Here is a 20,246-nt window from a genome sequence, read left to right on the forward strand (position 1 = left end):
GCTGCTGCTGGTTTAACAGTTGCTCTCGTAAATCATGATTATCTCATGAACTTCCGAGCTTGGGCAAAAACAAATAACCTTGACATACACTTGTTTACCTAGTTTCACATTTGTGATCATTTATCATGAACCATTCAAAATGTTCTCTTTCAGCAGAAGAGAAACAGTAGGAAGCAAGTGGCTGTACATCTGCAGGCCTTTTAGACTGGCTGATGATTGCTCCCTTTCTGATTACCAGAGTGGTCAGCGAAAACAGCCCGTAATTGAATCAGAGAAATTTCCTCCTTTGCATCAAAGATGGTTGTTCTGATAACTGGGTTCTTAAGTGGCAGGACAGGAAGCAGCCCTTCCGCATTCCAAGGTGGGAGAAACCTTTTTGTCCTTGGTGCTCTACAGGGGAACTTGCTGCAGGCATTCACAAATGAACTGTGTCAGATTGTTGCTTTACTGTACAGTTCAGCTGGAATTATTTCAGGAAGAGCACAAAACTAGTATGAAGGGAACGGTTTCTAACAATTCCAGATGGGCAGAGAGACGATCTACTTTGGTTTATGGTATGTTTAGCCTGGTTCTTCTGACTATGGTATATATTACAGTTTTACATTACAGATCCAGCCATTTAATGAAACATTACATTTTCAGTTGACACACAGGTTTAAACAGCTGTTCCAATGTCATAATGACATGTTTTGTTTGCAAAAGGCTCTAGCTGTGTCAAAACACTGGAAATGTGCAGCAAAAGCTAATTTTGCCTTTAAACAATACAACCTGCAACCAAATATATGGACATGTCCAATCAATCATATCACAGTGGACAGCAAAATACAAACCACTCAGTCTGAATCAGTGCTTCATTGATCGTCATTGGAGCCTGTTGCTATTTGTTGTCTTTGTAGTTTATGTCAGACTTTCCTTTTTGCAAAGAATTGGATACAGATGAAGAAATGCTTTGAGTTATTTAATCTATGACAATCATTTTTCAAACTGTGGCAGAAAACTGAAATATTGTAAATATTACAGAAAAATCAAATCTATTTGAGGATGAGACTCAGCCACTACTGATACTCAGTCTCTGTTTTAGACCTCGTCCATTCATACTGGTAAAGAACAACACAGACTTGGTGCCAATTTTAAGGCCTAAAAGCTGATAGAAAATTTTAACATTTTGACAGGTGCTATGGTTGAGGTCATACTGCTCTTGTTGGTTTCTAATAGTTATGAACAGATGGTTGGTTTTCCTTTGTTCACCAAAACTAAAACAATGGAGTTTACAATGATTGAATGATGTCAGTGTTGACTGTTTTGCAAAAGGGAGGAGAATATGTGTTAATCCAATGAGAACGGGTTTACACGTATGCTACATGTGTCTGATGCTCTGCTGCTAATAAAAACTGTAATTTTCCTCTATTATACTGACAATCAACCCATTATGAAATGCTCTATGATCAATTTCCAACTACTGATCAGTGATTCATCATGTTCTTCGCTAACTCTTTTATTATTTTTGTAATTACCCTAGTGTTAAAATATCTATATATATTTATACATCTTTATATAAATAGAGGGGCTGCGTTAGTTAGGGTATCTTGCACAAAAACTTTCCATGCAAATAATTTGTTGCGGCGACCCCTGATAGGAAAAAGCCAAAAGAAGAAAAAATACAACATCAAAGCCTCACCTACAGGAGCATGTGTAATTGGAATGTGCTCGCATGTAACTTATTATTGTTATACCATTTTATATTTGCTAATTATGTCATAATAATGTAATTGTGGATTTGTTTGAGTTTGCTTCTCTGTGCATGAACCAACAGCGGTACGCGCGGCCACATATGGCTCCTGGAGAATGCTTACTCTGGGGGCAGAATACGAGGATACTTGGGCTCCGTCACCTGACAGGGCACTCCACCGCAGGCAGCGGGAGGCGAACGAGCGTTCGCTGCCCGCGGAGGAAACCTGCACTTGGGGACAAGAGAAGTCAGCATGGAGAACCAGGGACACTGACACGGTGCAGAAGTATGACACCGTTTTACACCTGGAAGGCCTGAGCAGCGTGGGAGGAGGCGATGGTGTCCGGCACCTAATCTGGAGCCAGAATAGCACAGCATGGCCGGACAGGTGAGATGCAGCAACAGGAGGTGCCTAATAAAACAATACTGGTAAAGAAAACAGTGTTAAAAACCTGTTGTGAAAAATAGAAAGACTGGGTTTACTACATAGTCATTTTAGATCGTATTAAATGGCTTATTATGGTGTTGATGCAAATTTTGATGTAGCTAAACACCAGGGAACGGTTTCTAACAATTCCAGATGGGCAGAGAGACGATCTACTTTGGTTTATGGTATGTTTAGCCTGGTTCTTCTGACTATGGTATATATTACAGTTTTACATTACAGATGCAGGCATTTAATGAAACATTACATTTTCAGTTCACACACAGGTTTAAACAGCTGTTCCAATGTCATAATGACATGTTTTGTTTGCAAAAGGCTCTAGCTGTGTCAAAACACTGGAAATGTGTGGAGCAAAAGCTAATTTTACCTTTAAACAATACAACCTGCAACCAAATATATGGACATGTCCAATCAGTCATATCACAGTGGACAGCAAAATACAAACCACTGATCTCAGTCTGAATCAGTCTGAAAAATAGGCTTTTTATGGTGTTGATGCTGCTGGCAACCAATTAACCATTTGTTTTTTTGTTTTCCAATGAGAATTTTTATTTAAGAGGAGTGGAGGTATTTTTATCTGTTAATTTGACGGCATGAGCACATTTGAATAAAGAGAAAAGTTTGTACCCTCTCAGCCCCATATATATTTCTAACCTCAAGTTAACAAACCGGTTATCGTTAATTGTTGTTGTAGTACGTACGTTCGACCACCAGGTGGGAGTACTTGTACTGATAATACTGATAACGCTATGTCTAGTGCACAGTATATAATCATACCGTAGTGAACTTATTTATCAAATAATGCATGAAATATGAAAAGATACAAAGGATAGAGGAATACATAAAGGGGTAATCAGACATTTTTTAAAAATAGAATTTTGACCCTGAAATAAATCTATTTACTTTAGCCCCTGACTGGAAGAGAATATGTTCCTCTGGGATGTGCACTGCTGTCCTTTTTATCCTCTGACTATATGGTCCTAAAACAGAAGTATATGTTCATCTGTGTATGTGGGCAAACCATGTCATCAAGGTGATAAGATGCTACTCCAAGAGAATTTTCTCTTATTAATAAATTCCTAAAGGGCTCACTGTAGTCAGTAAAACCCTTTTATCTACAATTTTGAGTTACCGCAATGGTTTTAGCAACAGTACACTTATTGACTGGCTTTCAAACCAATGTCAACTGACAGCATGCAATGTGCATTAGTGTTCCACTACAGAATATTTTGCAAGTTTCCTTGGTGGCAAAGGAAAGAGTCACCATTTTAATGATTTTGTTTGAAGCGGTAATAAAGTATTGAAGAAAATGGGATTAATTTAGCAGTTGTTTTACATAACCATGTTAAATTTACCTGAGCAGAGAAAACAATGTGATCACAAATATTTAACTTCGTGTTAATATCTGACACAATCTAGAAGCCATTGTTTCCGACATGCTTTCTAACTTAAACAAAATCCGAATCTTCACCTTTTAAAACCTATTTACAAAATCATGTTTTCCATTGTTCTTGTCGAAATGAAGATTGATAAATGCGTTCCCCTAAAAGCTTTCCTAAACTTTATTCGTTTTCTAATCTAATAAACAGCCAACGCACAGGGAGCGCGTCTGTGCGCTCCATTCCGCTATAGGCTGATTTTGATCACATGTGCTCTTCCTTATTCCACTGAGGTCTTGCTGTGTAGCCTTCAGCCCTCATACAGCGAGCGATCAAAGAGAAATCACGGGATAACTGCTCGTCGTGGATTGACTTATTTTATTGCTGCTTCAACCTGAAAGACAGAAACACTTGGATTCTAGCGTTGTTCGCCATCCCTGCCTATTATTGACTGTCATCGTGAACGTTTCAACTGGTGTTTGGGTGCTGATACGATGCTGTCAGGAATTTGGACAAGGGCGGGCTGGTCTTTTGGTTTGGTTTTACCGTGATTTTTTTTCTCCTTTCCGAATCTTGAAGCAGCGGATGATACAGCATGAAAGAAGTCAATATATTTACATTTTAAATGATTTATTATTTAAAACTTTATTGTTCTAAATGTTTTTGAAGGGGAATGAATGGAAATGATCAATAGGACATTGTATTCAATGAGGCCAGCTTATATTTCGATTTTTTCCAAACGCACACTTTTTCTGCACTCTGCGCGACGATGTGGTGTGGATGAAGTGTGTGTGTTGTGATGCGTTTCTCGCTCGTTTTCACTGAAACCTGTTTGGATTTCCCGTTTTGGATCTGCGAATTTCCAGAATGGCTCGCTTTGCAGAAGATCTACCCACTCGCTATGGAGGAGGCGCAGGCGGCGGAGGGAGAGGTGGACCGGTTTCTGCGCGAGGTGGAATACGTGGCGGTGGCGCTCCGGGCGGCCAAAGAATGTACAAGCAGTCGATGGCTCAGAGAGCTCGGACAATGGCCATTTACAATCCCAACCCTGTCAAACAAAACTGCTTCACTGTTAACCGTTCCCTCTTCATCTTCCGCGAGGACAATCTAATCCGGAAGTATGCAAAGCGAATAACAGAGTGGCCATATCCTTCCTGAGGCGCACCTCGCACGGAGCAGGTGCACCTGAAGCTTATAACCTGTCTGTCCTTGCCTCATGGCCTCGCATTCACGTAAAACACGTCGCTCCCTGTTTCAAGGTGTGAAGTTTAGTTAGTGCTGACGTGGATTATATTCTGCTTGTTCAGTTCAGGTTGTGAAAATCCGCCCTTCGTGTTATACGCCCAATGCATTCCCCCGAGCAGCGCTACACAGTCTTTCTGTTTTCCGCGCAGCTTAGCGCTGCCTTCACCTGTCGCTCTCTGTCTCATCTCTCCTAGCTGCTGCCGGTGAAAACACTTTGTATCGTACCATTGTGTTTCCTTTATTAATATTAGCCGATGTGAAAGCCCTCGTGCGCTTACACTGACCGGTATTTTCTGTCTAAACATGTCTAGAAGGCATGGACGGAAACGGCTTAGGAAGTAATGAACAAACATTGCTGTTGACGAGTGTAGCTAGTAAAATGTGTGCGTTAGGCTAGGCCAGTGCGGTTCCTGCTTACACCCCATTGTACCGTTTATTAAGGAACAGCACAGTTTAATTTGGTAGAGACCGCTTGTCTAAGGTTGCAACACCCCCTCGTTGTCTTGGTTGGAAGCCCTCTCCATGGTGCTGAAGCCACCCACGCATATCGCTCTTTTTAAAGGTTGCAAATGTCCATTTTAACGAGATGTGGCAATTCTTTCAGTTAGTGCTTTGTCATAGATTCTTAATTATTTAGTTTCTGGGTATTTGTTTTGCATACGTTAAGATCAAACATCAAACAAAAAATACCTCCTCAGTAGCCGTTTTAGGTAATAACTCAGAAAACAAATAACCTTAGGTCATATGAATGTTTTAGCATATCCACTTACTCCCACAGTCCAGAGGTCAGTTTTTAGTGGTCACTCTAAATTTCCAGTAGTTGAGTGGTTGCCTGTCTCAATATGTGGTCCTGTGACATTCCAGGGTGTAGCCTGCTTCCTGTCCAATGTCAGGGATGGGCAGCCTAAGCCTGTGATCACATGCATAGGATGCGTGTTGTTCTAGAGCTTCATCCATGACATGATTAAAGGTTTGTGTCTTAGTGGAAAGAACATGCCCCAAATTAAAGTTTAAAATCATGCAGTAACATGCAGGGTAATTTGTTATCGTCTGTGAAAGATTGTCAAGCATAGCTAATTAATTGTTGCATTACTTTGCTTATTGTGGTGTGTGTGTGCGTGCGTGTTTGAGTGTGTGTTTGAATGTTAAATCAAATAAACCACTTCACCTTCAACTCCTTAACCCCCACACTCCATTTGAATATATGATCCTGGCTACAATCATCGCCAACTGCATTGTCTTGGCCCTGGAGCAACATCTACCTGCAAGTGACAAGACACCTATGTCGGAACGCTTGGTGAGTTGACTTTTTTTTACGTAGTATAATTGTAAAGAATAAATAGACTGTAAACAGAAAGGCAGAAGTACCAGTGCCTGCAAACCTTCAAGGAAAACAGAGCAAAGATCTCTGCTCTGGCTTCTGTGTTGTAACCCATTGGAGTTTCTCAGTGAGACAGCTTTGATGCCCTGCTCCAGTTCTCTGATCCACTAGATGCTCACATATGTTCTCAGTTTGCACTAGACGTGAATTCTGACAATTAAGTTACATAACTAAGCAGTCACAGAAAGAAACCAAATAGGCTACTTCATCCAGGAGGTCATGGTATATGTTGGACTGTACTTGGAAAATAAACTAAATAGCATGCAGATTCATGGTTCACCACTTTGCTTCTTAAGGGTGTTGTTGCTTAGAGCAGTTTGTCTTAAAATAGAGAGCCCAAGAGAGGTGCAAAGAGCAAACAGCTTGTTGAAAAGTCAACAAATTCCTCTTTTTATTGTACCACCTACTCCTGTTATGAATTATCTCTCTGGGTCTGATGCAAATTCAGCAGTGGATATGTTACATATCAAAGAACACAGATTTGGCACCTGATAAGTGATTACACAAAGGAAAAACAGGCGTCCTCTTGTATTACATCCTCCAACTTAAGGACGTAATACAACAAGAAGCCTTTTAATTAGAGCTGGAGCTCAGTAGTTATTTATGAAGCTCTGTCAACAGAGTAGGAGGAGGTGTGCAATAAGTGGAGAGAATGATAGAAGCTGTTTACTAAGATTATTCAGATCCATTGTATGTTTGTCGCACCATGATACTTAGGGACTGCCCAAGCTTTTGCAAATCCATTTGCAAAGTTAAGTAAGTTTGTTTGTCTATATCATGTCATACATAATTCCTGCCATTGCAATTAAAATAACAATCGGTTCTACATATATTCTTAACTGTAAATACCAGATTTGTGTGCTTAAAGCAGTGTGTCATTGATCTACAATCATAGCCATCATACTTGATACATTACAGTAGGTCCCGACCACTGATTTTATCAGGGCATATTTACAATGGACAGTTGGTGGAGTAAAAAAAAACACAATTTTAAGTGCTCAGGCCCGTCACATTTCTTTTATGCCAGCATTTATGGTGCATGGTGAGGGCTGGGGATAGGTTAGAAGAAGAGATGTTAATGTACTTTATACTTTCAAAAGCACCTGTTCACCCCCTGCCCCAGGTGTTTGCAGATAAAAATGGAAGCAAATACAAAGTGTCATGAGCCTAGCCCTAGTAATGTAAATCAAAAATGTGTGATTCGTGTAGGGACTCTCCAAATCTTATGTATTGTATTGTGCATTATGCATATAGACCTGAGTTGCCAAGTACCCTTGCAGTGCTGTATATTTTTATTATTATATTATTTTCCATTTATAATACCAGAGCATCAAGCAGCCAATATTTTGGATTAGCACAGTTTGTTTTTTATTGTTGGTGGATCACATGACCCACTAGTGACCATGTGTCCACCTAGTCTATCCCCATCCACGCACATGTGTTAAAGCACGAGTGCGCTTTAGTCCGTAGAATGCTTTCATTTGCTCTTTTAGCTGGTCCTCATTGTTTCTAAGTTTTAATGAACACAGTACAATTACCATCATAGTTAGTGCAAAAAAGACTCACAGGTGCGCTCCACTGTATGAAGAAATTAAGCTGCTGGACATAAAAAGGTTACTACTCTGTATAGGGTCAAATAAATCAACAGGCCTTAACTTCTACTGATTTACACTAGACCATAAGATAATGCTGTGCGTATAAATATCTGTTTTTATTTTTTATGAAAAGAACAGGGAACCATATTCTGCATTTTTGCTAATGCTACTATAAAATGTCCTTCATGAATGCTTCATTAACCCTCCTTTTACCCTAACAATAAGATCTCCCTCTGTCTTTATCATCCTCTCTTCTTCTGTAGGACGACACAGAGCCCTACTTTATCGGAATATTCTGTTTTGAGGCTGCCATTAAGATCATCGCCCTCGGCTTTGCATTTCATAAAGGCTCCTACCTCCGCAATGGCTGGAATGTAATGGACTTCGTAGTCGTACTTACAGGGTGAGTCCCTCACCCGCTGGGTGTCAGCTGGAGTTACAAGTCATAAGTGAGAGAGTGATTTCTTTGTGTGTGTCTGAGAGCATATCCTGAGGGAATGTAGTGGAATCACCTTGTTGTATTTCCCTAAAAGTGTGCCGTTTAGTTACTAGGCATGTACAGTATTAGTACTTGTTGAATACCAACTTTATCTTTAGATTTTTTGACAATGTCTACACACTGTATTTGGGCGTACTGTTTCTGCTGCAGTAGCTCGGGAGAAAGCTTTTATTGTGGGCAGGATTCGGTTTGCTAAAGGTTTCCCAGGTTGGTGTTGAAGACATTATGGTTACGCAATACTCAATACACTCAGCAATGCCATTTACTCAAATTGTTGTGTGTATGTGTGTTTATTTACATATTGTGTAAATATATTTTAATTATTTAAAGAAAGAGAAATCAGATTATAAGATCATATATTCATGGTTTATTGCAAAACACAAACAGTGGGGGTAAATTTGCCCTGCTTTTATTGACAGTTACTTGTAGTTCCCCCCTTTATACCCAAGTTACAGTAAACCCAGAGTACCCTCTCTTACCTTCCTGTTTAACTAGGTCGCATATAGGATATTTAATATATAACAAAACTAATTTATAAGGCTGATCTAGTTGGAACTGGTATGTGGTTTTAGGTTACGTCATAAAGGCTATTGGATGATGGCTTGAAAAAAGGAAAGGCAATGTATTTGAGGTGATTGCTAAAACAAGTTAGTCAAAAAGCTGATTTTGAATTTTAGAGTCTTAAGTCAGGGCGGCACGGTGGTGCGGTGGGTAGCACTGTCGCCTCACAGCAAGAAGGTTCTGGGTTTGATTCCCGGAGGCGGCCCTGGTGCCTTTCTGTGTGGAGTTTGCACGTTCTCCCCGTGTTTGCGTGGGTTCTCTCCGGGTTCTCCAGCTTCCTCCCACAGTCCAAAGACGTGCATTAGGTTGATTGGCTTCTCTCCATTGCCCGTAGGTGTGAGTAGGTGTGTGCGAATGGTTGTCTGTCTATGTGTTGCCCTGCGATGGACTGGCGACCTGTCCAGGGTGTACCCTGCCTCTCGCCCGTAGCCAGCTGGGATAGGCTCCAGCACCCCCGTGACCCCGCACTAGGGAGTAAGCAGTTAAGAAAATGGATGGATGGATGGAGTCTTAAGTTTAAGTCAGGCAGTGCTTCAACAGGTTTTTCTTCCTCTCTAAGAAACGTAAGTTAGCATTGGAACTGTGATTAATTCATGTTTCTCTGAAATACATAGTCAATAAACTGTTATGTGCTGGGGGATGAAAGATGTTATTTAAACGTAAGACTGATCACACAGAAGCATGTTGCCTGGAGCTAAACACTATTCCATTATCTTGATGCAGAAAAACACACTATCTGCTTTTTTGCCATATGACACATCACAATTTAAATGTGTTGAGAGAAGAAAACCACAGCTGTGGTCTTTAGTACAGTAGTTCACTTTTCTTTTTGGCTGCTTGATATTTTGGCATGTTTTTTAATCTCTAACATGAAGAGCATTTTATTATGCATACCAAAGCATTTCAGTTTTCTGTTTATAATATCATAAATTTATGTCACACTGCTTAATGATCTATACAAGATACATTTTCTGTCATTAGACCCTCTGATGTGTTTTAAGTCCTATAGGTAGCCAGGCAAATGCAGATTCCGCTAAGAATATATGAATTTTATTGTTTACATACTTTCCTGTATTTAAGCCTTTCTGCCTGAGTGTTGTTTTTACATTCTCCTCTAAGCTGGAGAAATAGCTCTTCATTTATGACTATCCATTGCTGACACAGCTGGATAGAAATGAAACATTATCTTGTGCGTGTGTGTCTTCGTTTGGTTGCCTAGCAACCATGGTAGATAATGTGTCCCAGCCTGATCAGGGGTTTCTGTCTGTGTGATGCTCATTCGCTTTGCGTTCCATGTTGATCTGCAACGTCTGGGTAAGAAGGTATCTGGAGTGAGCTTCAGTCATCAGTCCAGTATCAGTCAGATCATCTCCGGATGCAGTTTGGGTCTTTGGAAGGCTGTAAGAACAAAATCTAATCCTGGGGGAATTAGTTATCAACGATGGGTTTTCAAACACATTTAACTAGGTTCTCAGATGCTGGACATCACAATCTGTTTCTGTTTTGTTTGTGCAGTTTAGAGAGGGCCTGGACAGACTACAGGCTGTTGGTTATCCTAATGACCGTTAATGATGACAGTATAATGACTGTTACAGCATTGTGAGTATCTGGATACAAAAATTCTAGCACAAATGTATCTTTAAGAATATATCTGATTTCTCTTCGTTCTCAGTGAGAATTTAGGATGTATTTGTTTATTAAATAAATTGTAAGAAAATTTTGTTGTGGCATAGTGAAGGGGAGTAAATTATCCTATTATAATTTTTATAATGGGAAATTAATTATGCTTCCTTTTGAAATTAAAACACATTTAGTTGTGCTACGCTGATTATTGAACTATACATTAAGGCATGCCAGTTTTACTTTGCTGTAGTAAATCAGCATGATCATTCTGCCTGCTGTACAATTCCAGTTCTCAGTCCTTAGTCTAATTATGACAAAGCAACCTTCCACTCTAAATGATAGTCAGCTAGACTCTAGCTGGAGGCAGTGGGAGACCATTATTCTCTCCTGATCAGGCATTATATGAGAATAGGTTCGCCCTAGTTGCCATAGGCCTAATCAATAGAACACTGCCAACCCAGGAACCCCAAACACTGATGAGGTGGCTATCACAGGTGGTCACACGCTGGGCCTGACAATGTTCACACCAATATGATAAAGGTTGAGCAGTCTCTTCTGCTAAGAAAACTCTTTGTTCTCATGGCCAGAGTACAGCGTTGGAGAGTTATGCCGTTTGGAGGAGAACGAGGCAGCCTGTGAGCCAAGAGATGGTGTCCGGTAGAGCCAAAGGCCGGCATCCTGCAACAGACAGCAGAGTCTCTGAAAGCCACAGATTCTTCATTTAGCCAAACCCTCTTCTTTTCTTCATCTGCTGTTATTGTTTGGAAAAACAAGACGATTGCCCAAGTCTTTGTGATCGGCCAGTGTCACCTACAAAATGATAAAATCTTAGCAGTAGAGTTGCTTTCAGCCAAGCTATTGCACAGGCTAACGTTAGCAATGTAAACTAGTACTCCTGACAGTCCAAAACACAAGCAGCAGCTCATAACTGCACTCAGACTTTACAGCGCAAGCTGAAACACAATAAACGGTTGAATATATTACTTACTTAGTACTCATTTGACCGTTCTGTCTGGGCTGTTTTTTGTGGTTTGTCCTTAGCATCCTGAAGCTAGTTTAGCTCATGCCAAACCATCTGCTGAGGCGTCTTACTGGAGGAATAAATGATAACTTCTCTGCATAGAAATTATGGAACAATCTGAGTGTCCCTTGTTTTCTTGAATATTACCTGAGGTTGTTTTGGTCAAGCCCCATTGAAAGTTGTGTTATACAAATATTGAGTCCCGCTGTCCATAGGTCTGTCAATTTCTAGCTATTTACCACAATGTTATTAAACATTGTTTATTGTTTAAAATAGAGTTTTTTAGAATATGTATGAACTGTTTTTTTATGCAAATTACCAACAACAACAAAACAAACTAATGTTTCAAGAAAAACTATAGAAACAGAAAAGACACAGCAGCATATGCATTTGTTTGTCTTTATGTATTAACACTTTAGTGTGCGTGCATTGACACACAGACATCAGTTGACAAAAAACTGCAAACGTGTGAGCGACTATTGCATTCACACCTCAGTCAATATTCACAGATCATAGTTGTTGTTTTATGCTTCTGGTACTGTGTTTGGGTATTGAAAATTCTGTTGTTGTGTTTTGAAGTTATATAGTACAGTCAGCTTTGTGAATGAGACATCAGTTACACTTAAAGGGATACTTCACCGCTGAAAAGCATGTTGTTATAGAAATTGGACATTTTATTAGCCAAAATGTGCAAAAATGTACTGTAAATATTTATGGTCTGTACTGTATCTAGAGAAAACAGGAAAAAGCAGCAGTATTGTGTGTTGTGGCTGAAAATGGTTAAATCCTACAACACACAAAATGCACTGCGCTCTGACAAATCTCCCGACCTGGAGGGGTGGTTGTTACAAACTGGCCCAGGGTTTGCAACAAAAAGGAGGAAAGACCACCCCAGTCCAAATTACCAATAATTAGTAATTTATTTTATTTAAAGAGAACCAGACACAAACCATGTTAATGTGGTTTCTTAACTTTTTTAATCAACTGAAAAAATCCTTCTGTGTTGAGGGCATTCAAATGCCTAAATTGTTTACGTTTGTCAGTAACATCTGACATGGCATCGTCTGATGGTTCGATTAGGGCTTTCTGCCTCCTGGCCTTAGATTGTAAGTAATTGATGTTGTCCAAAGCCTCACATGGCCTTTTACTAACTGTTACTAGCTGCTGTACACTATAGCAACCACAATGTAAGGTCACTCTGTAGAAGAGAACGATAATCTCATTATCTTCACCTGGGAAGCAAGGTCAGGACATTTGTATTTATATATTTATTCATTTATGTATATGTTTCATTCACCAGTCACTGCCATAAAGTAAGTGGTCAGGGTAAAAGTCCATGCGTTAACTTTTTTCAGACTTTTTGATGTTACTCATCAAAACTATTAATAAATTAATGTGAATATATAATTCCAACTGCAATATTTCTGGCATTATAGACTGTAGCACTTTTCCACTGATTGATGTGGTGAGTGGCCTGGCAGCTGTGAGGCTGTGTTGGTTGTTGTATGTGTACTTGGTACAGGCTGCTAGCTAAATGCTTTCTAGCCTGTTAGACATTTCTGCAGTGATTGAATGCTGTGTGCTCTATGAAGCTGGCAAAGTGCTGTTCATACTGATGCCATGTTGGTCCACATCATAGCAGACTGATATCGGCCACACAAGCACTCTGAGTAGCAGGCTGGAGCACATTCAGATTCTTCTCTTCCCACTCTACTCATGCTTACCCAGCGATGTTGTTGGGAACACACATTTTTTTAACATATAAAAAAAAATAATGGTATTTTTTCTAGATTATTGTGTTTAATATTAGCCCCCACAACTAGGTGAATTAGTGTAAGGTGTTCACCATCACTTTGGTTCATGCCAAACACACCGTGCTCATCTTATTGTTAGTTAGACCCCTCAGTTTAATGCATCTGTGCTTTGTTAGCAGTACATTACAACTTACTTGACTTGCACTTATACTGAATAGCAGGCAAACCATGGCTCATCAATATTTCTGAGAACAATAGCCAAGGTGACTCAGTTTACCACCATAGATTTAACAATCAAGTCTGCATCCGCTGTTTTTCCACCATGTTTATTTATGTCTGATTAAAGGTGCTAGCTAGACAGTGCCAGTTGTCGCACACAAACCTTATGTGCCTCTGTTGACTTGGCAGCCAAGGTTCAGTCAAGCATGTCTGAAAGTGAAGTGCTTGTCACTTTCTGTAGTCAACTGAAGTGCACTACAGCACAGCTGATACATGCAAACTGGCTGGTTTCCCTCATGACTCACTTATTATTTAGAAATAGTAACTGGCTGACATAATTTTAGAGGTAGACCAAAAGTATTCTGAAGGGGAGGCAAATGTTGTAGTATTTTTTCAAGCAATGTCTAAAACATAACAGTAACATCACGTCGTGTGCATGTGTTCACCTTCAAACCTTTGCAGGTTTAAAAGTGTAGACAAACCGTCCTGTTTTTGCACAGATGTTTAGATTCATGACAAGTCATGGTCTGCCAAAATTCACAGTCTTTTTTGATGGTCAAGATGTAATTTTAGGGCTGAGGTTAGAATTGAGTTTGGGTTCCTAATCTGAACCAAGCAAAGGTTAGTCTGCCTCTATTTGTGATGGCTAGAGTCCCCACTTTGATGTAAGTACAAGAATGTGTGTGTGTGTGTGTGTGTGTGTGTGTGTGTGTGTGTGTGTGTGTGTGTGTGTGTGTGTGTGTGTGTGTGTGTGTGTGTGTGTAAAATGGGTTAACTCGCCAGAATGTTCAGATATTACATTTTTGCTAAATAGTTAACATTAATAAGCAGAAACGTTGTTTCAAATAGTAGTGGTGTAAATTTGCCTAAAGTATGTCTTCCTTAGCCCCATTACTACAGTGGGAGTCTTTGCACAGCTAATATTGCAGTTCAAGTGCTTATGTTTTCCTGTTGCTAATTTAAATGGACTCTAACACAGTAATTATACAATTTTCTATTTAAGCAAATTGAGTAAACAAGGAAACCTTGTGCCTTTTTAATGTAGCTAATTACAGCTTTTCAGGGCTGCTGCTAAGTCCTGTTGACTGTGTGCTTGCTTATTTGACAATTCAGTAATATATTGTCTGTCAGTATCGACTCTGGAGGGATGTAGAGACTGGGTAATGTGTGGACAGTAGTGATATGGTTCGCGATCGAGCCGGCTCTAAGAGCTGATGCTTTGTAGCAATTCCCGAGCTGATTCCCGCCGGAGAGAACCAAATCTTCAGCCACCATTGTTCAGCTCTGCTGAATATCCATACACACAAACGCAAGACTACTTTTATGGGTGCACCATTCAGCCAATCATGTACGAGGATTGATGTAAGGGGGCCAGACACTCCTAAGACAGCTAGGGTAGTGGTACATGTGAAATTTCCCTAATTCCCTATGAAATGTTTGTTTAGCAACGTACTGAAGCTACCAGCTTCAAGGCAGTGAAAGGAGCCAGACAACTGTTTCATGAAGGCTGTTATTTATTGGCTTACGGGACTGAGCAGGGAGGTCGAGCTTAAGTCCGAGTGGAGGACGTAGCGAGCGTGGGAAGCGAAGGACGAAGTAGCGTGGGATGAGATCTGTCAGCGGGGGAGGCTGAGGACGAAAGGTGGTATTGCTCGGTAATGGATCCAGAAGGCTGGGATGATTCCGGTGCCGTTTGAGGGAGAGGTGAGCGGAGCAGCAAGTGGTAGGCAACGAAGCCTGTCAATCTGGGAGCTGGCGCGCGGCTGCTCTGGTGTTGAAATACAGCACAGCTGATGGAGCCACTGGCGGCGATCTCCGCCCCCAAACAACAACCAGCCACACCGAACCAGCCACCAGGTTATGCTCCTCCTCAGGGCGCAACACTTTGGTTGAAAGGTCATGGTTTACAACATGGTCCGTACTTTAAGTGTGGCTCTGTTTTCATCAGGGACTCTTTACCTTCCCCCTCCCTCTCCCAGAACCATGCATTCTTCGCCCTATTCCTCGTCCAAGCCAAGTAGATTCAATGAGAATTGCATTTACTCTTCTGTACAAATGACTAAAACAATGTACAGTAACTTGCTTGAAGGAAGGACAAGTTTTACTTTTTGAACTGATTTGGGCTTTCACTTAAAGAATGCTTATTTATTTAAGTTAGAAAAACTTCAAAACCAATGGCATTGCATTAACCTACTGATAAATGTCTAAAATCTGAGATAATGTAAGACAAAATCTCATAGGTGCTTATGCTCTGTTAACAGATTTTAAACTTCACTCTGGTGCATCCTGTTATGTTATGCCATGCTGCCAACAGGCCTGATGAGCAAATATAATGTTTGGGTAGGATGACAGACACAAATGCATTTAGGAATCGTGAATCCTTATATACTGTATAGCCTAATATAGCAAATTTCAAATACATTTTCACGCTAGCTGGCTAAAAAAAAGTGAGTTTGCAGACAAAAATTAGGCAGAAAAGCCACGCCGGACATACTGTACAGTAAAGACATATAATTGTCTTCATTCTGTAGCGTATTCAGATTAATAATTAAATATTAATGCAGAAATAGGTCTTCCAGCGGAACCATGCTATAATTAATCTAGTTAAACACCAGATATCAATTTAATTAATTAATGATTATTAATAGTTTTACTTTGATAAAACCAAATCAGTCAATGAAGAGTTCTTCATTACATTATACTAATACTACAGGATATGTTAATAAATGGATATAAATATCTGCAAATGAAACAATACATAAATGAGTGAAAAATAAACAGAAATAACCAGCAACAGATGAACAAATAAAGGAATGTCAATAAATGTATATGTGACAAATGGAAATGGAGGATGGATGGATGGAGATGAATGAACACTAATACCTAAGTGTGTGATGAATTTGGGCAAGAGTAAAGAGCATTCATTATTAACCTCTAGATGCCTAGTTAGTGGGAGAGCTGAACAGCTCTCACACTATTGATATCTTCGGTCTTTATTATTAGTGGGAGAGCTGAACAGCTCTCACACTATTGAGATCTTCGCTCTTTATTTTTCTTCTTATTAGTGGGAGAGCTGAACAGCTCTCACACTATTGATATCTTCGCTCTTTATTAGTGGGAGAGCTGAACAGCTCTCACACTATTGATATCTTCGCTCTTTATTAGTGGGAGAGCTGAACAGCTCTCACACTATTGAGATCTTCGCTCTTTATTAGTGGGAGAGCTGAACAGCTCTCACACTATTGAACTCTTCGCTCTTTATTAGTGGGAGAGCTGAACAGCTCTCACACTATTGATATCTTCGCTCTTTATTAGTGGGAGAGCTGAACAGCTCTCACAATAGTGATATCTTCGCTCTTTATTTTTCTTCTTCTTATTATTATTTTGCCCCGTTTTTCGGTCGCTTCCATCGTCTCAACGCTTCGTCGTAGAAACGTCATTTCAACTTCAAAAGCGTCTATCATCTTTCAACTTTATCAGTGTAAATCAGCGTCTTCGTATCTTCTATACTTTTCGACTTGTGAGCGTTTAAATATCGTGTGGTTTTTGTTAAATTTTCAGCTTTTCCATTAGTGTGTATTGCGTCTGCTAGAGTGCGTGATGTCACAGCTACAGTGAGAAGGTGCGCTTTTTTAGGACAGAACTTCTGTCTCTAACTTGTCACTACAGCCACAATTTTTACTCTATCAACTTAATTACTTCACTAAATCGTAGTCATATTTGTCTTCTTTCTAATGATGTGTCTGGCTATACCCTCAGACCCATACTTTAGTCGCTATCAACCTCAAAGCGCAGAGACATCCTGAAATTCTCCCATAGACTCAAATGATAATTTTCGGCAGACGCCTGGGGAGAAAAACAGAGGATTTTTGTATAATTTTTGTAATAACTATCATGGTTTAGCTGGAACAAACCCGTTTATACAGGGTGAAACTGCTTTTACAGAGCAGAGTGAGCCTGATTTTCCCGCCTTTCGTCTCCATGGCGACGGCGCAGCTGCAGATTTCACTGACAGGTCAAACTCCTGATGCTCAGTGTAGACAGCAGTTCCATGCTTGTTACTGATTACTCAACTACACTATTGGATTGTGTAGTAATTAAGCACACACTTCCTCTAAATCCTTTCAAAATAAAAGCACCAAGCCAAATAATTAGCTTTAATAGCAATATTTCTGCTTTTAGATGGGTAATTATGACTGTTTAAATATAGATTAACAGTTAAGTAATGACCCACACATGCTTCCTCTACATCCTTTCAAAATAAAAGCACCAATGCCAATTATTAGCTTTAACTGCACTGTTTTTGCCTTTGAATGGGTAATTATGATTATTTAAAGACTAGTTGACAGTTACGCTATTACCCCCACACATTTCCTCTAAATCCTTTCAAAATAAAAGCACCAATTACAATTTTTTACTTTTAATGGCAAGATTGATTAGAAAGTTTGTGGTTCTGAATACTAACCAATCGTTAATGAGACTACTTTAGAGTTCAGTAAATAGCCACTCAAACTTATTAGGGTGCTTTTATTCTGAAAGGGCTAAATCTAAATCTTTTGCTTTAATAGGGCTATTGTTGCTATTGAATGATAAATTATGACTATCTAATGACTATTTTATAGTTTAGTAATCGCCCACACACAACCTCTAAATCCTTTCAAAATAAAAGCACCAATGTAATTTATTACCCTAAATGGCAAGATATTTGATTCTGACTGGTAAATTTTTAATAGTTATTAAACTATTACATAGTTAGGTAATTATTTACAAATACTTTCTTCAAATCAAAAAGCTAGTCAGCTTATTTATGATTGTCAACAATGCACCTTGGTCAACTTTTTAATCTTTGACATCTTTTAACCGTGGTCAACTTTTGAATCATTGTCATCTCTTTAATATTGTCGTAGTATGACCTTGGTCATCTTTTTAATCATCATCTTTTTATTCGCCATCTTTTGTCATCGTTTTAATCTTTGTCAACGTTTTCTCGTTTTCATCGTTTTCATCGTTTTGCCGTAGTCAACTTTTTGACGTCAGCAGCTTAATCAGCGTTTGTCATCGTTGCGGCAGCAGATCAGCTCTCCCACGTAATTTCTCGAGAAATTACTTTTTCTAGTTTACAAATACTTTTTTCAAATCAAAAAGATAGTTAGCTTATTTCTGATTGTCAACAATGCACCTTGGTCAACTTTTTAATCTTTGACATCTTTTAACCTTGGTCAACTTTTGAATCATTGTCATCTCTTTAATATTGTCATAGTATGACCTTGATCATCTTTTTAATCATTATCTTTTTAATCTCCATCTTTTGTCATTGTTTTAATCTTTGTCAACGTTTTCTCGTTTTCATCGTTTTCATCGTTTTCATCGTTTTGCCGTAGTTAACTTTTGGACGTAGTCAACTTTTTGACGTCAGCAGCTTAATCAGCGTTTGTCATCGTTGCGGCAGCAGATCAGCTCTCCCACGTAATTTCTCGAGAAATTACTTTTTCTAGTTTTTCTTATTATTAGTGGGAGAGCTGAACAGCTCTCACACTATTGATATCTTCGCTCTTTATTAGTGGGAGAGCTGAACAGCTCTCACACTATTGATATCTTCGCTCTTTATTAGTGGGAGAGCTGAACAGCTCTCACACTATTGATATCTTCGCTCTTTATTTTTCTTCTTATTTCGCCCCGTTTTTCGGTCGCTTTCATCGTCTCAACGCTTCGTCGTAGAATCGCCGTTCAACTTTCTAAACGTGTGTCGTCTTTAGGAGATGGGGGCTATTACTTTTCACGTTTTCAGCTTTTCAACTTTTAACGTTATTCAACGTTTTTCGTCGTTTTTTTATAATGGTCGTCTATGGGAATCATCGTTCAACTTTTTGTCAACTTGCCTCTTTTCGTCAGCTTCTGTCATCGTCATACTTTGGCGTAGAAACGTCATTTCAACGTCAAAAGCGTCTATCATCTTTCAGCGTTCTCCGTCTAAATCAGCGTCCTCGTATCTTTTATAGTTTTCGACTTGTGAGCGTTTAAATATGGTGTGGTTTTTGTTAAATTTTCAGCTTTTCCATTAGTGTGTATTGGGTCAGTTAGAGTGCGTGATGTCACAGCTACAGTGAGAAGGTGCGCTTTTTTAAGACAGAACTTCTGTCTCTAACTCGTCACTACAGCCACAATTTTTACTCTATCAACATAATTACTTCACTAAATCGTAGTCATACTTGTCTTCTTTCTAATGATGTGTCTGGATATACCCTCAGACCTATACTTTAGTCGCTATCAACCTCAAAGCGCAGAGAGATCCCGAAATTCTCCCATAGACTCTAATGATAATTTTCTATTATCATTAGAGATATTTAAAGATAGATTAACAGTTTAGTAATTACCCACACATGCTTCCTCCAAATCCTTTCAAAATAAAAGCACCAATGCCAATTATTAGCTTTAACTGCACTGTTTTTGCCTTTGAATGGGTAATTATGATTATTTAAAGACTAATTGACAGTTACGCTATTACCCCCACACATTTCCTCTAAATCCTTTCAAAATAAAAGCACCAATTACAATTTATTACCTTTAATGGCAAGATTGATTAGAAAATTTGTGGTTCTGAATACTTGCCAATCGTTATAGAGACTACTTTAGAGTTCAGTAAATAGCCATTTAAACTTATTAGGGTGCTTTTATTCTGAAAGGGCTAAATCTAAATCTTTTGCTTTAATAGGGCTATTCTTGCTATTGAATGATAAATTATGACTATCTAATGACTATTTTATAGTTTAGTAATCGCCCACACACAACCTCTAA

General features: G+C 39.3%; 1 protein-coding gene across 11 annotated transcripts in view; it reads left to right on the forward strand.

The window, feature by feature from the left end:
• The first annotated feature begins 3,837 nt into the window (after positions 1 to 3,837).
• Positions 3,838 to 20,246, forward strand: part of cacna1bb (calcium channel, voltage-dependent, N type, alpha 1B subunit, b) — a 114,394-nt gene continuing 97,985 nt past the window's right edge. For 6 of the 11 annotated variants that reach the window (XM_055513551.1, XM_055513552.1, XM_055513553.1 and 3 more), the window contains exons 1-3: positions 3,844 to 4,697; positions 5,989 to 6,095; positions 8,038 to 8,177. In XM_055513551.1, the coding sequence (XP_055369526.1) occupies positions 4,421 to 4,697; positions 5,989 to 6,095; positions 8,038 to 8,177 (524 nt within the window). In that variant the 5' untranslated portion in view covers positions 3,844 to 4,420. Of the gene's footprint in view, positions 4,698 to 5,988; positions 6,096 to 8,037; positions 8,178 to 20,246 lie in introns of all 11 variants that reach the window. The other 5 variants (XR_008696340.1, XR_008696339.1, XM_055513557.1 and 2 more) reach the window with 3 other exon arrangements.

This window comes from Betta splendens, chromosome 12 (genome assembly GCF_900634795.4).
Source record: "Betta splendens chromosome 12, fBetSpl5.4, whole genome shotgun sequence".
Lineage (NCBI taxonomy): Eukaryota > Metazoa > Chordata > Actinopteri > Anabantiformes > Osphronemidae > Betta > Betta splendens.